This window comes from Aedes albopictus, chromosome 2 (genome assembly GCF_035046485.1).
Source record: "Aedes albopictus strain Foshan chromosome 2, AalbF5, whole genome shotgun sequence".
Classification (NCBI taxonomy): domain Eukaryota; kingdom Metazoa; phylum Arthropoda; class Insecta; order Diptera; family Culicidae; genus Aedes; species Aedes albopictus.
The window spans coordinates 434,067,616-434,084,644 of record NC_085137.1 but is presented as its reverse complement, the minus strand read 5'-3'; the positions used below and the strand labels follow the sequence as shown (position 1 = coordinate 434,084,644).

The 17,029-nt window shown below is 44.2% G+C and overlaps 1 protein-coding gene across 1 annotated transcript; it reads right to left on the bottom strand.

Annotated features, from left to right (window-relative positions):
* Positions 1-515: 515 nt before the first annotated feature.
* Positions 516-2,328, bottom strand: LOC109415766 (uncharacterized). Its single transcript, XM_019689701.3, has 2 exons — positions 1,592-2,328; positions 516-1,523 (listed from the first exon to the last, which is right to left on the bottom strand). Exons 1-2 carry the CDS (start codon positions 1,596-1,598, stop codon positions 685-687), a joined length of 846 nt encoding a protein of 281 aa, XP_019545246.3. The 5' UTR covers positions 1,599-2,328; the 3' UTR covers positions 516-684.
* Positions 2,329-17,029: the final 14,701 nt, after the last annotated feature.

Sequence of the window (17,029 nt, the reverse complement as noted above, 5' to 3'; positions counted from 1 at the left end):
AATAATAATTCCTGCGATGAACGGTAAATGCTGCGAAAACGCTACTGTAGATATAGACTGTGATTAATAAATTTTCCTATTTTCAGTGAAATTCACCATCCTAGTATTGCTGTTTGCAATTACAACCAGTTTGACAACGGAGATCTTCGTTTGTTCCAACAAATATTCAGAAGAAAGTTTGCATTCACACGAAACGGATAGAACCAAATATTATAAATGTAGATATGGTGTGGCAACTGAAGAAACTTGCGAGAAGGATTCTGTTTTCGGGTCATCCGATTGTGCTCCCGTGTGGTCATCCACTATAGAAAACGCCAGCACGTCAGATGAATTGGACTATTACACTACCGTGGCAACACTTCCCGACGAGAGTTCGTCGTAGAAGAAGGTAAAAATAAATTCCACCGAATCTAATACAGTATCTATGATAATTACAAAACTGTAAAGTTGTATATATGTTATTAAAGTGAAGTGATATCGGATTACCTGAACAGCGACATTTTCTTTCACACACATCATGTGGCAAAATGGCTAAAAATCGTTTTTATTCCACACTGCTTATTAGATTACTTCCATATTCTATACCTTTTCCCAAAATTTACATAATTTGTAGTATTTGACTTCACCTTCCAACGTTTTTTTTTAAATTTGGTCTTCATGACTAACGTTTACAGTTGTAAATTACTACAGATCATTAGCTATTACTGCATCTGTTGTATAAAAGTCTTCTGATTCCGTGGTTTCGTCCACTAAACCTCCAAACCTACTAAGAGTGGCTCCAGTAGTTGAGGAAACTTTGGTGCTTGCTGCTGTTGTTCTTGCTGTACTGGTAGTTGTTGCAGTTGTAATCACAGGACTAGCCGTAGAAGTTACCATTGATAGATCTTTGCTGCCACCTCCAGCACAACCAGCCCTCCAATAATGGTCGCAACGATTGAGAGCCCTGCTCCAATGGAGCCCATCCGGGCAATGCCACTCTTCTGGACCACTTGTGGTACACTTGTAATACTTTGCGCAATCCGGATGCGGCAGATGGACGGGATTGTATGGATCAACATGGTCGGGGCAACCATGGGGCGTGTTGCCGCCAGTCGGCATTGTTGTTTGTAGTTTCGGCGCAAGGTAAGGAACATGTGGACGCTGACGAACTGGCTGATGGTTTTCACAGCGATTCGTATCGGGATTGAAGGTGATTCCCTTTTTGCGTTGCATTTTTGCTGGTCCATCGTTCCTGGACTTGTAATATCCACTGGTTATACCGTAACTCACATAGGGGGGATCAGGATCATTCCCAGTGACGCTATTTTCGTACGGATAGTAGTATGACGGTGGGGTAGTAGTGGTTTTGAGTTTTACCATTTCACATTGTTCCGTAAAAACGTTCCACCTGTAGTCACGTGGACACTCATAAACTACGTTATACAAATAACCGGTGTTAATGCTCCCGGAATAATTCGGGTTTACATAGTACGGTAATCCCACTACAGATTTGTGAGCAATCAGCAGAACGAGTATTGTGGTAGCTGAGAGTGAAAAGAGCTTGTAATTATTCGTCATATATCTACTTATTATAGGTACGATATAAACTCACCATGCATCTTAACACTTGTTCTACGCGCGAACTGCACAAATTATGGAAGAAATTAGTAATAAACTGAACTGATCGTTATTTGCACCATGTCAGAGCTGCCGATAATGATTGCCTCTTCATTCCCACATGCAAGTCTGACTGGGGGATGATGAACCTGCGCGATTTCTTATCGCATTGATTGTGGTTCGCTTACCTTGCATTCTTTGGGGGAATCTGCATCACCAATGTGATGCTCCTTGCATGAACTATCTCGTCTGACCCCGATTTCAGTCGTTTATTTTCTAGCTTTGCATTTGTTAACCTCATTTTACTGACTTTAAGTCCCTTCTTCTAGCTAATCCTTTTTTGTTATTTTTTAAATATTTTATTCCAAAATGGGATATCTATTCAGGATGCTTGTACTTATAATTTTGGAAGATATCTGCGTTTGCGGATGTTGAAGATAATAGCCTAAGGAACTTCACAAACGGTAAAATATGTTAACGGAGGACGAGTCTTTAGGATGAATACAAGTTTCTGAATAAAACCTTATCTCTCTAAAAGGATTTAAAATGGGGAAGGGTATTCTAAAAGTGGTTTAAGAGTGGTGTTTACAGAGGCTGCGGTTCAAAACGATTCCAGGCAGTTTAAGGAAGAAAGTGTTTTCTTCGATCGAACTTTCTAAGCACGAAAGCGAGCATCTACATCGTCATCACCTTGACCTGTGGCCAGGTCAAATTTCTGTCGACTTACTTGATTTCGTTATTAAGGCTGCTCCGCCATGAGCCTCTGGGTCTGCCTCTACTGCAATGGTTTCAGTCTATTGCTTTGCAGATTTCGTTTCCGCCCCTGCGTAGAGTGTGGCGTCACACCTCCACTTTCGCTCCCGAATTTCTGTTACTATCGGCTTTTGATGACATCGACGATGGAGCTCCACGTTGGAGATCCAATTGTGGTGGCTTGCCTGCACGTATTATATACCGCAGGCATCTAATGATGAAGACCTGCAGCCGTTGCGTGGTCTCCACTGATACACAGCAGGTTTCACTGGCGTATAGCAGCACAGATTTCCCATTAGAGTTAAAACTTGGAATTTGGTGCGTCGACTGATGTGGTCGTTTTTTATACATTTTTTTTAATCTCGCTAAAGCAGCCCTCGCCTTCTTGATCCGTGCACCTATGTCGATCTTGATGCCGTAATCGGCCGTGATTTGGCTACCAAGATATTGGAAGCTTTCAACATTCTCCACTAATTGCCCGGCTACCGTAAAGCTGGAAGAATTGACTGTGATTACCAGTGAGTACATCCAAAGATTTGGTCTTGTTGACGTTAATGGTAAGAGCTGCCGCTAAGGAACGATTGGCAAGATTATCGATCTTATTCTGCATATCAGAGCGCCGTTGAGCTAGGAGAGCAACGTCATCAGCCAATTCGAAGTAATTTAGATGCTCCATGGTAATGGGCAGCCACAGCAATCCTCGATTTGGTTCACAATCAATCGCACCTACCAGGATCTCGTCGATTACGTTGAGGAACAGTAGCGGTGATAGGATACATCCTTGCTTCACTCCAGCAACGACCAGGATGGGATCAGACAAAACACCGTTGTGCAGTCCCTTGAACTGGGCTTAAATGAGGCCCATGATTTTCTCAGGGAGACCCTTGCGCCTGAGGGCTTCCCACATGTTTCCGTGATTGAAACGGTCGAAAGATTTTTCGTAATCAATGACCACCAGGTAAAGAGACTCTTAGAATGATTTGCTCCAGAATGATACGGAGCGTGACAATATGGTCCACACAGGATCGTCCGGCACGGAATCCTGCTTGCTGCCGTCGGAGAGTTGCGGCAATCTTCTTCTGTATCAGGTTAAGGATTACTTTGCAGAGGACTTTGAGAACGATACACAGTAACATGACGCTCCGCCAATTATCGTATACAGTCAGGTCACCCTTCTTGGGTACCTTTACTAAGACGCCTTGCATCCAGTCGATCCACTGCTTTCTCCGGGTGCGTAGCTCACACAAATTATTCTCGCCGGTGACGACGAAGGCGTTCTTGATGGCGCTCCATTGATCTTCTACGCTTCCACCTTCTGAAATAGTCGCAGCACGGTTCTTAAGCTCCTCGACGAAGGACCTTTTCAACGCAGCGTCGATGGATCCTAGCAATGCGCAGTCGGATCTCGTCGATTAAGAGATGATGGTCGGACGCAATGTCGGCGTTACGTTTCCCGAGCAGGAGAAAATAGCTGAAGAATAACAAACTCAGGTATGGAAACCCCAATACCTACAACCTGAATGAGTTATTAATTAGCCCTGCATAAGAGGTAAAATACCTCAAATAATAACTGGAGTGTATTCTGTGCATAACTAGTGAATAATGACATCAGGTATTGCAATACCTAAATAATAATCGGCGATTATCCTATACAAATAGCGATTTTTCCATAACTGAATAATACCTCAAGCAGTCCTCAACAGGACACTAATAACTCGTTGAGGTATTTTATCAATACCTACAAAATACCAAAATAAGTTATTTTGGGTAACCGGCCAATACCTCGTCGTGGTATGATACCTGATTTTGGTATGCTGCAGTTATATGTCAGTTATTCGTTCCTACTCGGGTTGTTCCGCACATCAAGAAGGCACCGTCTCCATTTTTGGCTGATGCAGATGTGTTCGATTTGATTTTCCGTGACGCCATCACGGGAAACCCATGTCACTTTGTGCACTGGTCGATGAGGAAAGAGCGATCCCCCAATCACCATGTCATTGTTGCCACAAAACTATGCAAACAGCTCTCCGTTTTCACTCATTTCTCCGAGATCATGGCGTCCCATGACGATCTCATAGTCCGAATTGCCGGAACCAAACTTCGCGCTTAAGTCGTCCATGAGGATATTGATATAGCCTTTCGGAATATTGTCCACGACAGCATTCAATCGACTGTAGAAGTTATCATTATCTTGCAATTCGGCAGCATCGATAGGCGCGTAACATTGGATCATGGTAAGGTTTCGAGCCCGTGTTCTGAATCTGGCTACAATTATCCTTCCATTAATAGGTTTCCACTTCATGAGCGCCGCGTGGGCTAAGCGCTGAGCAGGAAACCAACTCCACGGTGGCGAGGAGCGTGTTCACCTCGTAGACCAGAGTATAGCAGAATTTGACCCGACGCCAATCTGTGTTCTCCAAAGTTCGGCCAACGGACTTCGCTCAGTCCTAGGATCTCAAGCTTCATACGGCATGCCTCATTGGCTAGTTGTGGCAGTTTACCCTGTTGGGCTAGGGTTAATACATTCCAAGTGTAACAGGACAACCCTCGACGAAGTTGCCAACCAGACGATACGATACGGGACTAAAAGTTGCAAGATCGGCTTTGGGTATCCTGACACCAGTGCTGGACAACTTTTATAGTATACTTCCGCTCTACACAGATCTAAACGGAATCCGATCGGAACCAGTAGCATAAACTTTCCGTTGCGACCAACCTCAACTCAAACCCTAGAAACCAGGCATCAAATTTCTCACTCACGTGATCGGATTCCTCGGATTTATCCACCTCCGCGATCATGATTTTTCACTGCATGGGGTGAAAAATAAAAGTCTCTCACTCCAGCGCTCGCGATAATTCTCCTTCTCTCCATGCACAACTCACGGATAAACAACAAAGCATCAAATTTTTCACTCCGTCTCCGAGTCACATACGGTCTGCACCGATGTACGTTTTGACGTTTAGTACTGCCATGTTTACATTAATTGTTCTTGTTTTAATGGCCATCTAGATAACAAGGAACCGCTCAGACGTCAACCGGGTAAAAACATAGGTTGGTGCAGACTTAGCAACCATTTTCTCCTGCGAGAACAAACGATTTGTGAGTGAGCGCTAGTTGGAGAGAGCATACTTTTATCATGCCAAGGAACCGGAGTGAGAGCCTTTTCAATCGTCTAGGAGTGCAAGGAAAATATCACAGGCTGCTCTATCCGGATAATATCGCTGTGTGATAGATCGTTACTCGCGTGAGTGAGGGAAAAATTTGGTGCCTGCTAGAAACAAAACCCGCTTAAGCGCCAACACACCCGAGTGGTGTGATGCGGGAATGCAAGTTAACAGATTTGCCCGAAAGACTCCCTCAAGGCGGGTTTAAACGAACGATACGATCCACTCACCAACCTTCAAAGCGCAAACCATACGAAAATATAGCGGAAGAATGGAACTCTAGATTTATGGATCTCGGTACAAAAAGCTAAAGAGTGGGTGAAAAATGGGCAACTGTATTGAAAATTCTTTGAAAACACATTGTATTTGGAATGGCAACGATACCCTAAACTTGCGCAAGTGTTTCTATCTCTTAGTGTAGGTTTATAAAAAGAGTAGTTAATCTATCTCTAACCTGTGCGTAGCTGGGCTACCTGTCTGGATCCTGGCTCGCTGATGTCGATGACGGTGTGCGGCCGGACGTCTTGGACGCCGACGGTGTACGGCCGGATTGCGAGGACGGCTTGATCGCTTGCTGGGCACGACCGGAAGTCAACGACTGCTTGGTCGCCGACAGGGTGCGGCGGGACGGCAAGGAAAGCTTGATCGCCGATGGAGTACGGCGGGACGACGAGAATTGTTTAATCGCTCGAGGGGGCGTGACTAGGGCGACCTGATCGACTACGATGTACACGCTAACGGCACTGAAACGGTCTTGGCCGGCGGGTGCACACGACCTTATCTTGTAGCCGGCGGGGAACCGGGCGACTTCGATTCGGACCTCCTAGTGGACCAACGACTTGGAATTCGGGCCGCCTAGCAAGCAGTAGATGTATGAGGCTTTTTTTTCTACTTAGCAAACCAACGACTTGGAATTCGGGCCGGCGGTTGGGCGAACGTGTCGTGGGTCGATCTTTTCGTTAACTCCGTGTGGCAAGCTGGCCGATCGTTGAGTGCCAACGGTACACACGACCTCGCTAGCTTCGCTGGCACACCACGTGGCGAACACGTTGTTGGGTGACTGCGGCCTTGCCACTGTCTTCCGACGTCTCTTCCTACCGCGTCCTGTGATGAGCACTGGGAGGTTGCACCGTATTCACGGACGGATTCCGTGTTATATTCCGGTGGGAGCACCAGAACCAGGATCTGCCTAGGCCAAAGACAAAAACCTTCGCTTGAAGGTTTGGCCTTCAAGCGACACGTCTACTTAAATAAATGCACCACACTCTAATTATTAAACGCATTTACCTGTATTCACTTTGTGATAACTCTCTATCAACCCTTTCGGGAATTCACTTTTAGAAACTTTAGAATAGAAATAATTATACAGATTTGATTTTCACTTGGATTACTTCTTCGGAGTGTCTGCCTATCTCGATCACCAGAAAGCAAAGAGATCTGGATTCTTCGCTATCGCTTTAATGTCATCTCTGGTATGCGAGTTGGGGGTGGGATTATATCGCTGATGAGGCTCATCAGTTGCGAGTCATCACTTTGAGAAAATTATAAACAAAACAAACTGTTATACTGAAACGGTTATGGTTGTTGTCCGCGCTAGAAGTGTTTGCTGGTGATACACTACTATCTAGGTAGTGTTCACAGCCGACGGATTAAAAAGCGTATAAAACCTGTGATTTGCTTGGCACACAGGTTATTGTACCAAAAACTGTTACACAAGTTCCAATTATTGTCCGTTGTTTCGCACTAATAGTCGTTGCCGTTGAATCATTTCGTAAACTTTCATTTTCGGTTTTGAAACGAATCGATAAATACTATCAGTGCCGGGCCGACTCAGGACACAAGAGATTCCGGCAATCCCAGGGTCGGCTAGCTACCGGGTAATCAAGGGCTTTCGCGGTACACAAAAACTAACAACACGGAACTTTCACTTTACTTGTATATTTTATTAAATGTCCTAATTGTGGCGTGTGCGTGTTGTTCTGTGTATAAAATCTGTGTTAATTTGTTAAGTGTTGCCTATTCTAATGCTTGTACCGGTACATACCGCTGCTTTCGTTGGTTGGTGGGTTCGTTGGCCGTCACAGCGACTCCAGTCGAGCTGTGCGGCCGGAAATCTCGCCGGATGGCAAGGCGAGCGGTGTCTAGGCCGGTACTCGGCCGACGGGCCAGCGGGCGTTGTTGGTGGGGGGGCTCCTTGGCGTTTAGGGCCTATGACCCGAGCTATTGGTCCTCGTACAAGGACTCACGGTCTTTTACGATTAGGCGAGGGAACCGTTCCCGGTTCCACGGGCCGAGCCGTGTGCTGGACGGTAGACCCTAAAGGTCCATACAAAAGAGGTCCTATTGGACGCAAACGCATTACAAAATGTTCCAAAGAACAGTACAGGATATTTGAATTACCTGAGCAGGATTTTCTCCTAAGCCTCCACTTAGCTCTTGCCAAGGGAAAGGGGGGGCTGGTTCGTTATCAAATGCCTTATCACTGCACTAAGAAACACGTCTGCAGCACACGGACGCCTGAGTTTTTCTCAGAGGCCAAATTTAGGCAATGGCCGCTACAATTTACTTTTCTCCCATTCCGTCATTCCACTTAATTTTAATATGAGCATTCAACCAGCCATGTTTTGAAATTGGTAGCCGACGGATACATTCACAGCGGTACTGAACCCTATCACTTCTGTGGTATTTCCTTCTGACTTTACACAAGAAACGTGAAGGGTCCGACAAATACAACATATATCAAAACAAAAATCAACAATTTGTAACCAAACGGTTACAGGTTACCTAAGGTCCCCTATCCACCGTGGCGGGGCTGCCACTTTAGGTATAGCTTCCGGTGGAGGAGCACTCCATACTCAGCCGCTGGACGCCAGAACAGATGCTGTTTGGGCTGCACCTCCTTGGTAAACAGACGCTCGAGACGTACCTCCTCAATCTAGCTGAAGTGAGAAGGACAACAGTGCCCAGGCTGCACTACCAGCTAAGCACACAACTCTTAGCTGGTGGTCTTTGTCATCGCTTGACCCGTGGGAGCATGAGGTAGGAACTTGTGAGGACCAGAGGAATTGCCCTTTTAAATTCGGCTTATAAGATACTGACGCGTATCGTCGGCGAATATCAGGCTGGTTTTCGTGAGGGCCGATCAATGACGGATTAAATATTTAACTTGCGTCATTAATTTTAAAGCAGCGTACGATTCAGTGAAAAGAAATGAGCCTTGACAGATAATGTCAGAACATGGTTTTCCGGTGAAACTAATTAGGCTGATACGCGTAATGCCGGATGGATCAAAATCAAGTATTTGGATTGCAGATGAAGTATGTACCTCGTTTGTGACCTTGGATGGATTGAAGCAGGGTGATGCTCATTTAAATTTGCTATTCAACATTGCATTCGAAGGAGCGATTAGGTGGTCTGGCGTGCAGATTATCACATGGTCGAACAAGCTCCTTGCCTTTGCGGACGATATTGATCTTATTGGCATCGATTATAGGGCAGTGGAGAAAGCTTATGCTCTAAAGAGAAAGACAGTGGGGATAGGCTTGACGATTAACTTCTCCAAGACGAAGTACATGATAGCGGGTGGAGACAGAGGCAGGCCTAGTGATGTTAGTGCTGAGGTAGTGGTTGATGGGGAGGGGATGTGTTTGAAGTTGTTGAAGAATTTGTCTATCTTGGAAACTTGTGACATGTGACAATAACGTTCCCCGTGAAGTGAAAAGGCGTATTACAGCTGTGAATAGGGCTTTTTATGGATTGCGTAACCAGCTTAGTTCCCGTAACTTGCAAACGCGACTTCAGCTGGTTTCTCAGATTGATAAAAGTCCCACTTGCAGCGCAATTCGTCTTCTCACCTCACGGGCTACATCATTATCGAACATCAATAGAGTACCAAGATAAAAAAAAATCGTTCACAACATCAAACTCTTCACCACCTAGCACAAGTTTTTCACCACTACCACGGCCGGTCCTACGTTGACCACCAGCATTCATGTACCTGATCTTTGTGGTGTTAATCGTTAGTCTAATCTAATCCTCTCAGTCTCTTTCTTAAAAGATATGAACGCCCCTACCACGGCTCGACAGTTGATCCCGATGATGTCGATATCGTCCGCGAGGGCTTGGAGCATATGTGACCGTGTGACGTGGCTCCTTTGTATACCGGCTCCGCTCATCGCTCCTTCCCGTGCTATTGTGGATTTACCGGCTACTTGTATTCTACCGGTCGCTTCAGTATGGCCTCCAAAGTAGCCGTTTTATAAAAAGAGTAACTTAAAAATGATTTTAAACATTTTTATTGTATGCGCTATTCCTCGTTTCCACTAGCTACTCAGCGACATTCATTTTTTGGCAATCAAGTTGATTTTTATATGAAAACGGCTACTTTGTAACGGTTACTTAAGTAACCGCTAGAATACAAGTAGCCTGTCGCTTGACATCACACGCTACCTCCAATGAGCTATAGGCCCTCTTCACGCTTAGAGTAAAGTGGGGCAAAAGTTCGAGTGGGGCAAGAGTTTCTTTTGAAGTTTTTGAGCGCAATTCAAATTATTTCGTTCGGGTGTCAAGGTTGTTCGAAACCTTTTTAAAAAAGAGTCTTTCACTCCAAAAATTATGAAAATTGATCAATGTTTCGAAAAGTTATGACAAAATATTGATTTTTGATCAAAAAAATGTAATTTGCGATGGTCCTTCTAACGCATGGATTGGAATTGTAATGAAATCGAACTCGGTCTTTTATTTTGGGGCGTAACTAGGTATATTTTGAAGATGCTTTAGCATGTATAACTTTTTGCAAAAAAGATTTGGAAATCATATTTTACACATAGTGGGTCAAAAGTTCGAGTCATGTGGCAACTTCAGGTAACAACCTAAAATTGTGTAAAATGTACATATTATCTCTAAAAATGATAGAATTAGTGAGAAAATGCGATCAAAGTTGAAAAAAATGTTGTTTTGTGTGAATCTGGCGGAAAACTACTAATTTTACCATGATTTGGGTAAAATCCAGATCGAACTTTAAAGTGAGGGGCCCAGAATCAAAGGGGTGTAAGTGACGATTTTGTCGATTTTGAGCCGAGCATATCATAAAATTCTTCAGATTTCAAGCTTTCAGGGACTTTTTTTAAAATTGTTTCTACGATGATTTGAAAAATTATAATAAATCAGAGAAAATTGGGTTGATTTTGAAGCTCCATACATTTTGTATGGGATGAAAAATTGGTCAAAAACTTAAAACCTCATTTTCTCGAAAGTGGGTTTTTGTCACTTACACCCCTTTGCTTCTAACCCCCTCAAGAGTATTCCAGTTCCAACATCAAATGTTAATTGGTTTCAATTATTTCTATTACCAAAGTGTCAAAATAGTGTGCTACGGTTAGCGAGATCCCACAAACACTAGATTCGAACTTTTGCCCCAGTGGTGGGGCAAGAGTTCGAATAAGACGTACACATACAAAAAGTTTAACAACTCAAAATCGAAAAGACATTTGGCGTAACTTTGTTCAGCAAAATTTTAGCTCATGGATGGTAGAATCACCAAACGGTATTCATTTATTTTTATTTGCTTAGATTTTTTCAAAAAAATAGAATTTTCAACTAGGGTCGAACTTTTGCCCCACCTTACTCTATGTGTTTTACAGTGTCCTTTTCAGGGAACTGATTTAACCCGTTGTGGTATGGGCTATGAGCTCTCGTTGCGCTTATGTGTTCATTCCCTCTTCTAGGGCACCCCTTCCTATTTCATCACCTTTCCCTTTTCTAATTCCCGTCCCTTATCCCATTTTTCCTCAGGTAAATGATGTAATAGGCATATATATATATATGAATGGCGAAGGCACAAATGTCCCAAATGGAGGATAACGTGCCTCTGGAGCCGGCCTTCTGATACCTACATCTTTCTTAGGTGTCAAACTAACCATCCTTTTTAGTTCCCTCTGCAGTCACAAGGACGTGGCCAGGACAGTTATCGGCCAATGGAGGTTTGCGTCAGTCTTGTCTAAGGTATACAATGAACTTTAAACATTCTTACTTTTTGCAAAATAAGGAACGGCCTAATGCATATGGTAAGATAAACGTATTTCATTTGCGTTCTGAAGCCAGGCTCAGACATATAAAAACATCTTGACAACAAAAAAACAAAAACAACTACCAAAAGAGGAACTCATTAATTTTTAAGTGCCCCTCAATCCTCACCGCAGGCCTCGCAGCAGCATTCGTCTTAGACTATCCGAAGGAGCCTATCCAAGCAAAACGGCTACAGCAAAACGTCATCCTCGGGCGCTGTCCATAAACTACGTAGACTTATTTTGGGCCATCTCAGACCCCTCCCTCCCTCTCCGTAGACTTTTGTTCATACAAAATTTTCGAAATTTGTATGGAGCGTAGACTTTGGCCAGACCCCCCCGTCCCCCCTAAGAGTCTACGTAGTTTATGGACAGGCCCTCGTGAGCTGCGCCAGCAGCGCTACCTCTACGCGCGCTGCTGTTGTAGCAAATGCGCACTCTATGATGAGACGGAGTCAGTCAGTGTCATAAATATCATTTATCACCACTGCTGCCGTTCGTTGTTGCCGGCTGCCACTGGCTGTACTCAGCGCGCTGCTCGCCCGAATTCGATTCAATTTAATTTAATTTGGATCTACAGACATACAGAACTGCTGCAGGGTAAACACAATGATGGTCCTCGTTGGTCTTCGTGGTCGGTTGGATGGAGGTGTTGGACGAGGTGGAAAACTTGCTCGCTCCCAGCCAGGATTTTCGGGGAATATAAAATGAAATAAAGCTAAAATCAACAATGTTTCGAATCGTTTTCGAGCTGACTCTTTTTTTTTTATTTTCTCGGATTGTTCTTGGAGGTGCTGTTGGGATTGGAAGACGGTGTTGTGGGTTGAGGGATGAGCAATTGGTGGTGGTAGGGTATTTGTACCTATCTTAGTCTCATTAAGGATGTGCAACATGAAAAATCACTCACAGCGCAATGTATACGCTTCAAATTTAATGATACAAACCTTTAACACACGTGCTCACTTCCACTGTTGATCCTACGATGCACTAGAGTGGGATTTATCTTCAATATTTGATTTAATTGCGATCACAAATCGCGAGCCACTCGCACCTATCTTCAGCACAGCATAAAATTTCATCTCACTGGCGGGTCCATATATTCATCCCAACCGTATGTACAGCAAATCACCAACCACATTCTCGTTTTCTCAGCGTAGAGCATTCTGCATGCACACTAGCGTGGGACACAAAAAGACATTTTACTCCTGTACACTTTTTGAGTTCCATTTTAGTCCCATATCAACTGTGCAAAATTTCAGATCGATCGGAGAAACTATATTTTAGCGCCAGCCATTTTAAGTTTTCATACAATTTAGTATGGGGAAAATCACTTTTTCAAAGAAAAATCGCCACAGGTTGCCCCTTTACCCCTAAAAATAAATCGATGAATGATTTCTGTTGGAAATTTTATGAGGAACCAACCCTCCGAAGACCGCAAAGCGATCTGAGGCATGTGAAAAAAGTTATTGACTGAAAACCGAATGGCATGTAAACGCTGTTTAACATGTAAGGAATAACAATAAATAATAAAATCTCGTTATTTTATCGATCGGGTAAAGCCTAATAACTTTTTCCACGAACGTCGCATCGATTTGCTGTCTTCAGAGGTCTGATTCCTAGTGAAGTTTTCTATAGAAATCATTCATCGACATATTTTTAGGGATCTAGGGGTGACTCCTAGCGATTTTTCTTTGCAGGAGTAATATTTCCCCATAGTAAATCGTATGAAAAACTAAGAATGGAGGGCGCTAAAATATAGTTTTTCCGATCGATCTGAAATTTTGCACAGTTGATATGGGACCAAAGTGGAACTCAAAAAGTATACAGGAACTTGAGTTTTTCCATTTTTTGTATTTTCCCATATAAACCGTGTACCAGGCTAATGCACACACCAACGCACTTCCTTTCCCTAGCAGGTGACAGTTTCATTGTGATTGTTTTTCTTTCTCGCAAAGGAGAAGTCACAACAATGTGCGGCGCGACGAATTGTCTATGCTCGCTCCCCACGTTTTGCACTCGCATACATTCACAGCTGATTGGCGAATCAGTGCTGCCGAACTGGATGATAGTTCGTAAAGCTTGAGCGGTAGCAGCATGTTTAGATGAAAACCAAACCAAATATTTTGAAAGAAATGGCGTTGGAAAATGAAATTATTGATCGATTTGCGTAGAAGTTCGATTACCAAAATGTTAAACCAAGAAACGACCATATTCTGATTGAAAAAACATCGTATTTGTAGTGACCAAATCTCATTCAATTAACTACTTGTTTCTTGATGTCTGGCACCGCTGTGATGCTTGCTTTGGTGCTTCGGCAGAGATGTGCGCCGCGGTAAAACATCACTTTTGGTCGTCGGCGGCGGCGGCGGCTTTAAAAATGAGATTTCACAAGGGAGCTTCAGGGGGTTCCAAGGGGTTTCCGCGGGGTACCAGGAGATCTCCGGGGAGTTTTCGGGGGTCTGAGAGGGTTTTCGAAAGCATTGCAGAGAGTTTCAGAGGATTTTCGACGGGGTTTGGAGGCGTTACAGGTACGTTTTCGGGGGTTTCCGAGGATCTCACGTGTGTTGAATGGGGTGCAAGTGGGTCTTAGATGGATTCGGAAGCGTTAGGCAGGCGTTTTTGGGGGTTCAGATGCGTTACATTGGGTTCGAGGGGATTTTAGAGGGATTTTGGAGGCATTTCAGGAAGTTTCAGAGCATTTTTGGCGGGATTCAGAGGCCTTACGGAGGCGTTTTCGGGGGTTTCGGAGCGTCTTATTAAGAGGAATTTGGGGGTTTGGGATTCAGAGGCGTTACGGAAGCGTTACGGAGGAGATTTCGGGGGTTTTGGAGCGTCGCAGGTGCGTTAAATGGGGTCCGAGGCGGTTTAAGGGGGATTTCGGAGCCATTTCAGGAAGTTTCAGAGCATTTTCGGCGGGATTCAGAAGAATTACGGAAGTGTTACGGAGGAGTTTTCAACGGTTTCGGAGCGTCGCAGGTGCGTTACATGGGGTCCGAGGGGGTTTTAGGGGGATTTTGGAGGCATTTCAGGAAGTTTCAGAGCATTTCCGGTGGGACTCAGAGGCGTTACTGAAGCATTACGGAGGAGTTTCAAGGGTTTCGGAGCGTCTCAGGCGCGTTACATGGAGTCCGAGTGGGTTTAAGGGGGATTTTGGAGGCATTTCAGGAAGTTTCAGAGCTTTTCCGGCGGGATTCAGAGGCGTTACGGAAGCGTTACGGATGAGATTTCAAGGGTTTCGGAGCGTCTCAGGTGTGTTACATGGGGTCCGAGGGGGTTTAAGGGGGATTTTGGAGGCATTTCAGGAAGTTTCAGAGCTTTTCCGGCGGGATTCAGAGGCGTTACGGAAGCGTTACGGAGGAGTTTTCAAGGGTTTCGGAGCGTCTCAGGTGCGTTACATGGGATCCGAGTGGGTTTAAGGGGGATTTTGGAGGCATTTCAGGAAGCTTCAGAGCTCATCCGGCGGGATTCAGAGGCGTTACGGAAGCGTTACGGATGAGTTTTCGGGGGTTTCGGAGCGTCTCACGTGCGTTACATGGGATCCGAGAGGGTATTGGGAGGTTCTTTGAGGCGTTTCTGGAAGTTGCAGAGAATTTTCAGGGACCCCATCCCAAAATCCTTTGAAACGCCCCTGACATGCTATTTTATTTAAAGATGTTCTTGAAACTCCCTGTTCCCTGCCCTTCGGTTCAGAAAGGGGTATGGGCGCGTTCTGCCAACTTGGTCGAGGCAGATTTCATGTGAGAACAAGTTACATACGGACATTCAAAAGTGCCTGAACGAAAGATGCTGCTTGTGAGGATCACTTGAAGATCGGATGGAAGATCATTCTTTTTTTTAGAATATTCGCGTTCGTCTATTTGTTGCTCTTCGTGTTCGTATATTTTAAGTTTCATCTTCAACTGAGTTTCATGAACGCTGCTAGTCAGCAGGGATGATCTTCGCATCTGCATCCGTTGAACCATTCTGAATGGCCGTCGTGAAAGTATCACCAAAAGCGCTACTAACATTTCTTTTATATTTTCATGTATCTGAGTATCATGAGTGATAGCAGTAAGCAGGGATAGCAGTGAAAAATGGAAGTAATGCAGTACGACGGTGGTGCGATGCTGGTTAAAATATCGCTGGAGATGAGCATTGTTTGTACTCAGCCATGTCTAAGATGTGCTCCGAAGTCTCAGGAAAGGAAGCATGCATAAAGCACTAATCTACAAAATCCCGGGAAAAAGTTGAAAGACCTTATTTCACGTGGAAATCCAGGGGTAGACAAGAGGTAGATATGGACGGATGTTCGTTGGAATTGGAAGGACATTGGTAATGACAGCCGAATTTAAGAAAGCGACGAAGCGATTGTAGCAGGAGATGGTGAAGTTGGACTACGAAGACGATTTGCTAGAAACCGCAGGCAGCAAATGACATAGGCTTATCGTATTTCGATGGAGATGGCGATGAGGACGAAGCAGCATTCCAAGAACATAACCAAAATTTAATCACAACTACCTACCACAAAAAACAAGACGATCGAACGAAAATGGGAAAGAGCAACCCAGCAAAACCAGTATGTATGTTCAAAACGCTTACCTCAAACAAGCGACCCAAAGGTAAATTACGTTGACCATTTAACTAACAACACATTCTCTTACAGCTCAATACACCACATCGATTTCCCACCTTTCCCAATCCTTAAGGCCACGCAAAACTTAAAAGCCGCAGAGCTAAAGAGGTTGCTATGCCTACTCCCAAATTCAAAGGTGTATTATGGACAATGCAAGTTCTCGAACTTGCATTGAAGACTTGGCCCTATGACCCCCTTGTGCATCAATAAAATAAAATAAAATAAAATAAAATAAAATAAAGATGTTCTTGAAACTCCCTGTTACGACCCTGACCTGAAATACCTCGAAACGCCCCTGAAATGCTATCATACGCCCCTAAAATCTTTAGGAACGCCCTAAAATGCTCCTGAAACCCCCTGAAATTATCTGAAATTACTCTGAAATGCCGTAAAACGCCTGAGAGCCCCTGAATTGCCCTCAAAGCACCTTGAAAAGTCCCTGAAACCCCTTAAATTCTATTAAAATGCCCCTGAATTTCCCGTAATCCCATTTAAACGCCATCTAAACCTGACAGAACACCCTTGAAAGGCTCCCAAATCCCCTGAAACAACCCCCTGAAGCCCCTTGGAACCCCCTTTTCTGGGTTCTCTGGGAACTTTATGGAAACCCCCTTAGCCCCACCTCAAATGTCCACGAGCAAGACCTGTTCTCACGAACTAGATTCCCTCATTAAAGCCCAAACTTAATTTATGCACAAATTTCCCTCATTTTATGCCTTTTTTAATTTATGCACATTTTTAATTTATGCACCCCCAGTAGGGTGGCCCACACTTATATGAAAAACAAAAATTTCGAAAAATACCAAGTCTTACCTCCTAAATCAGTTGTTTTGGACTC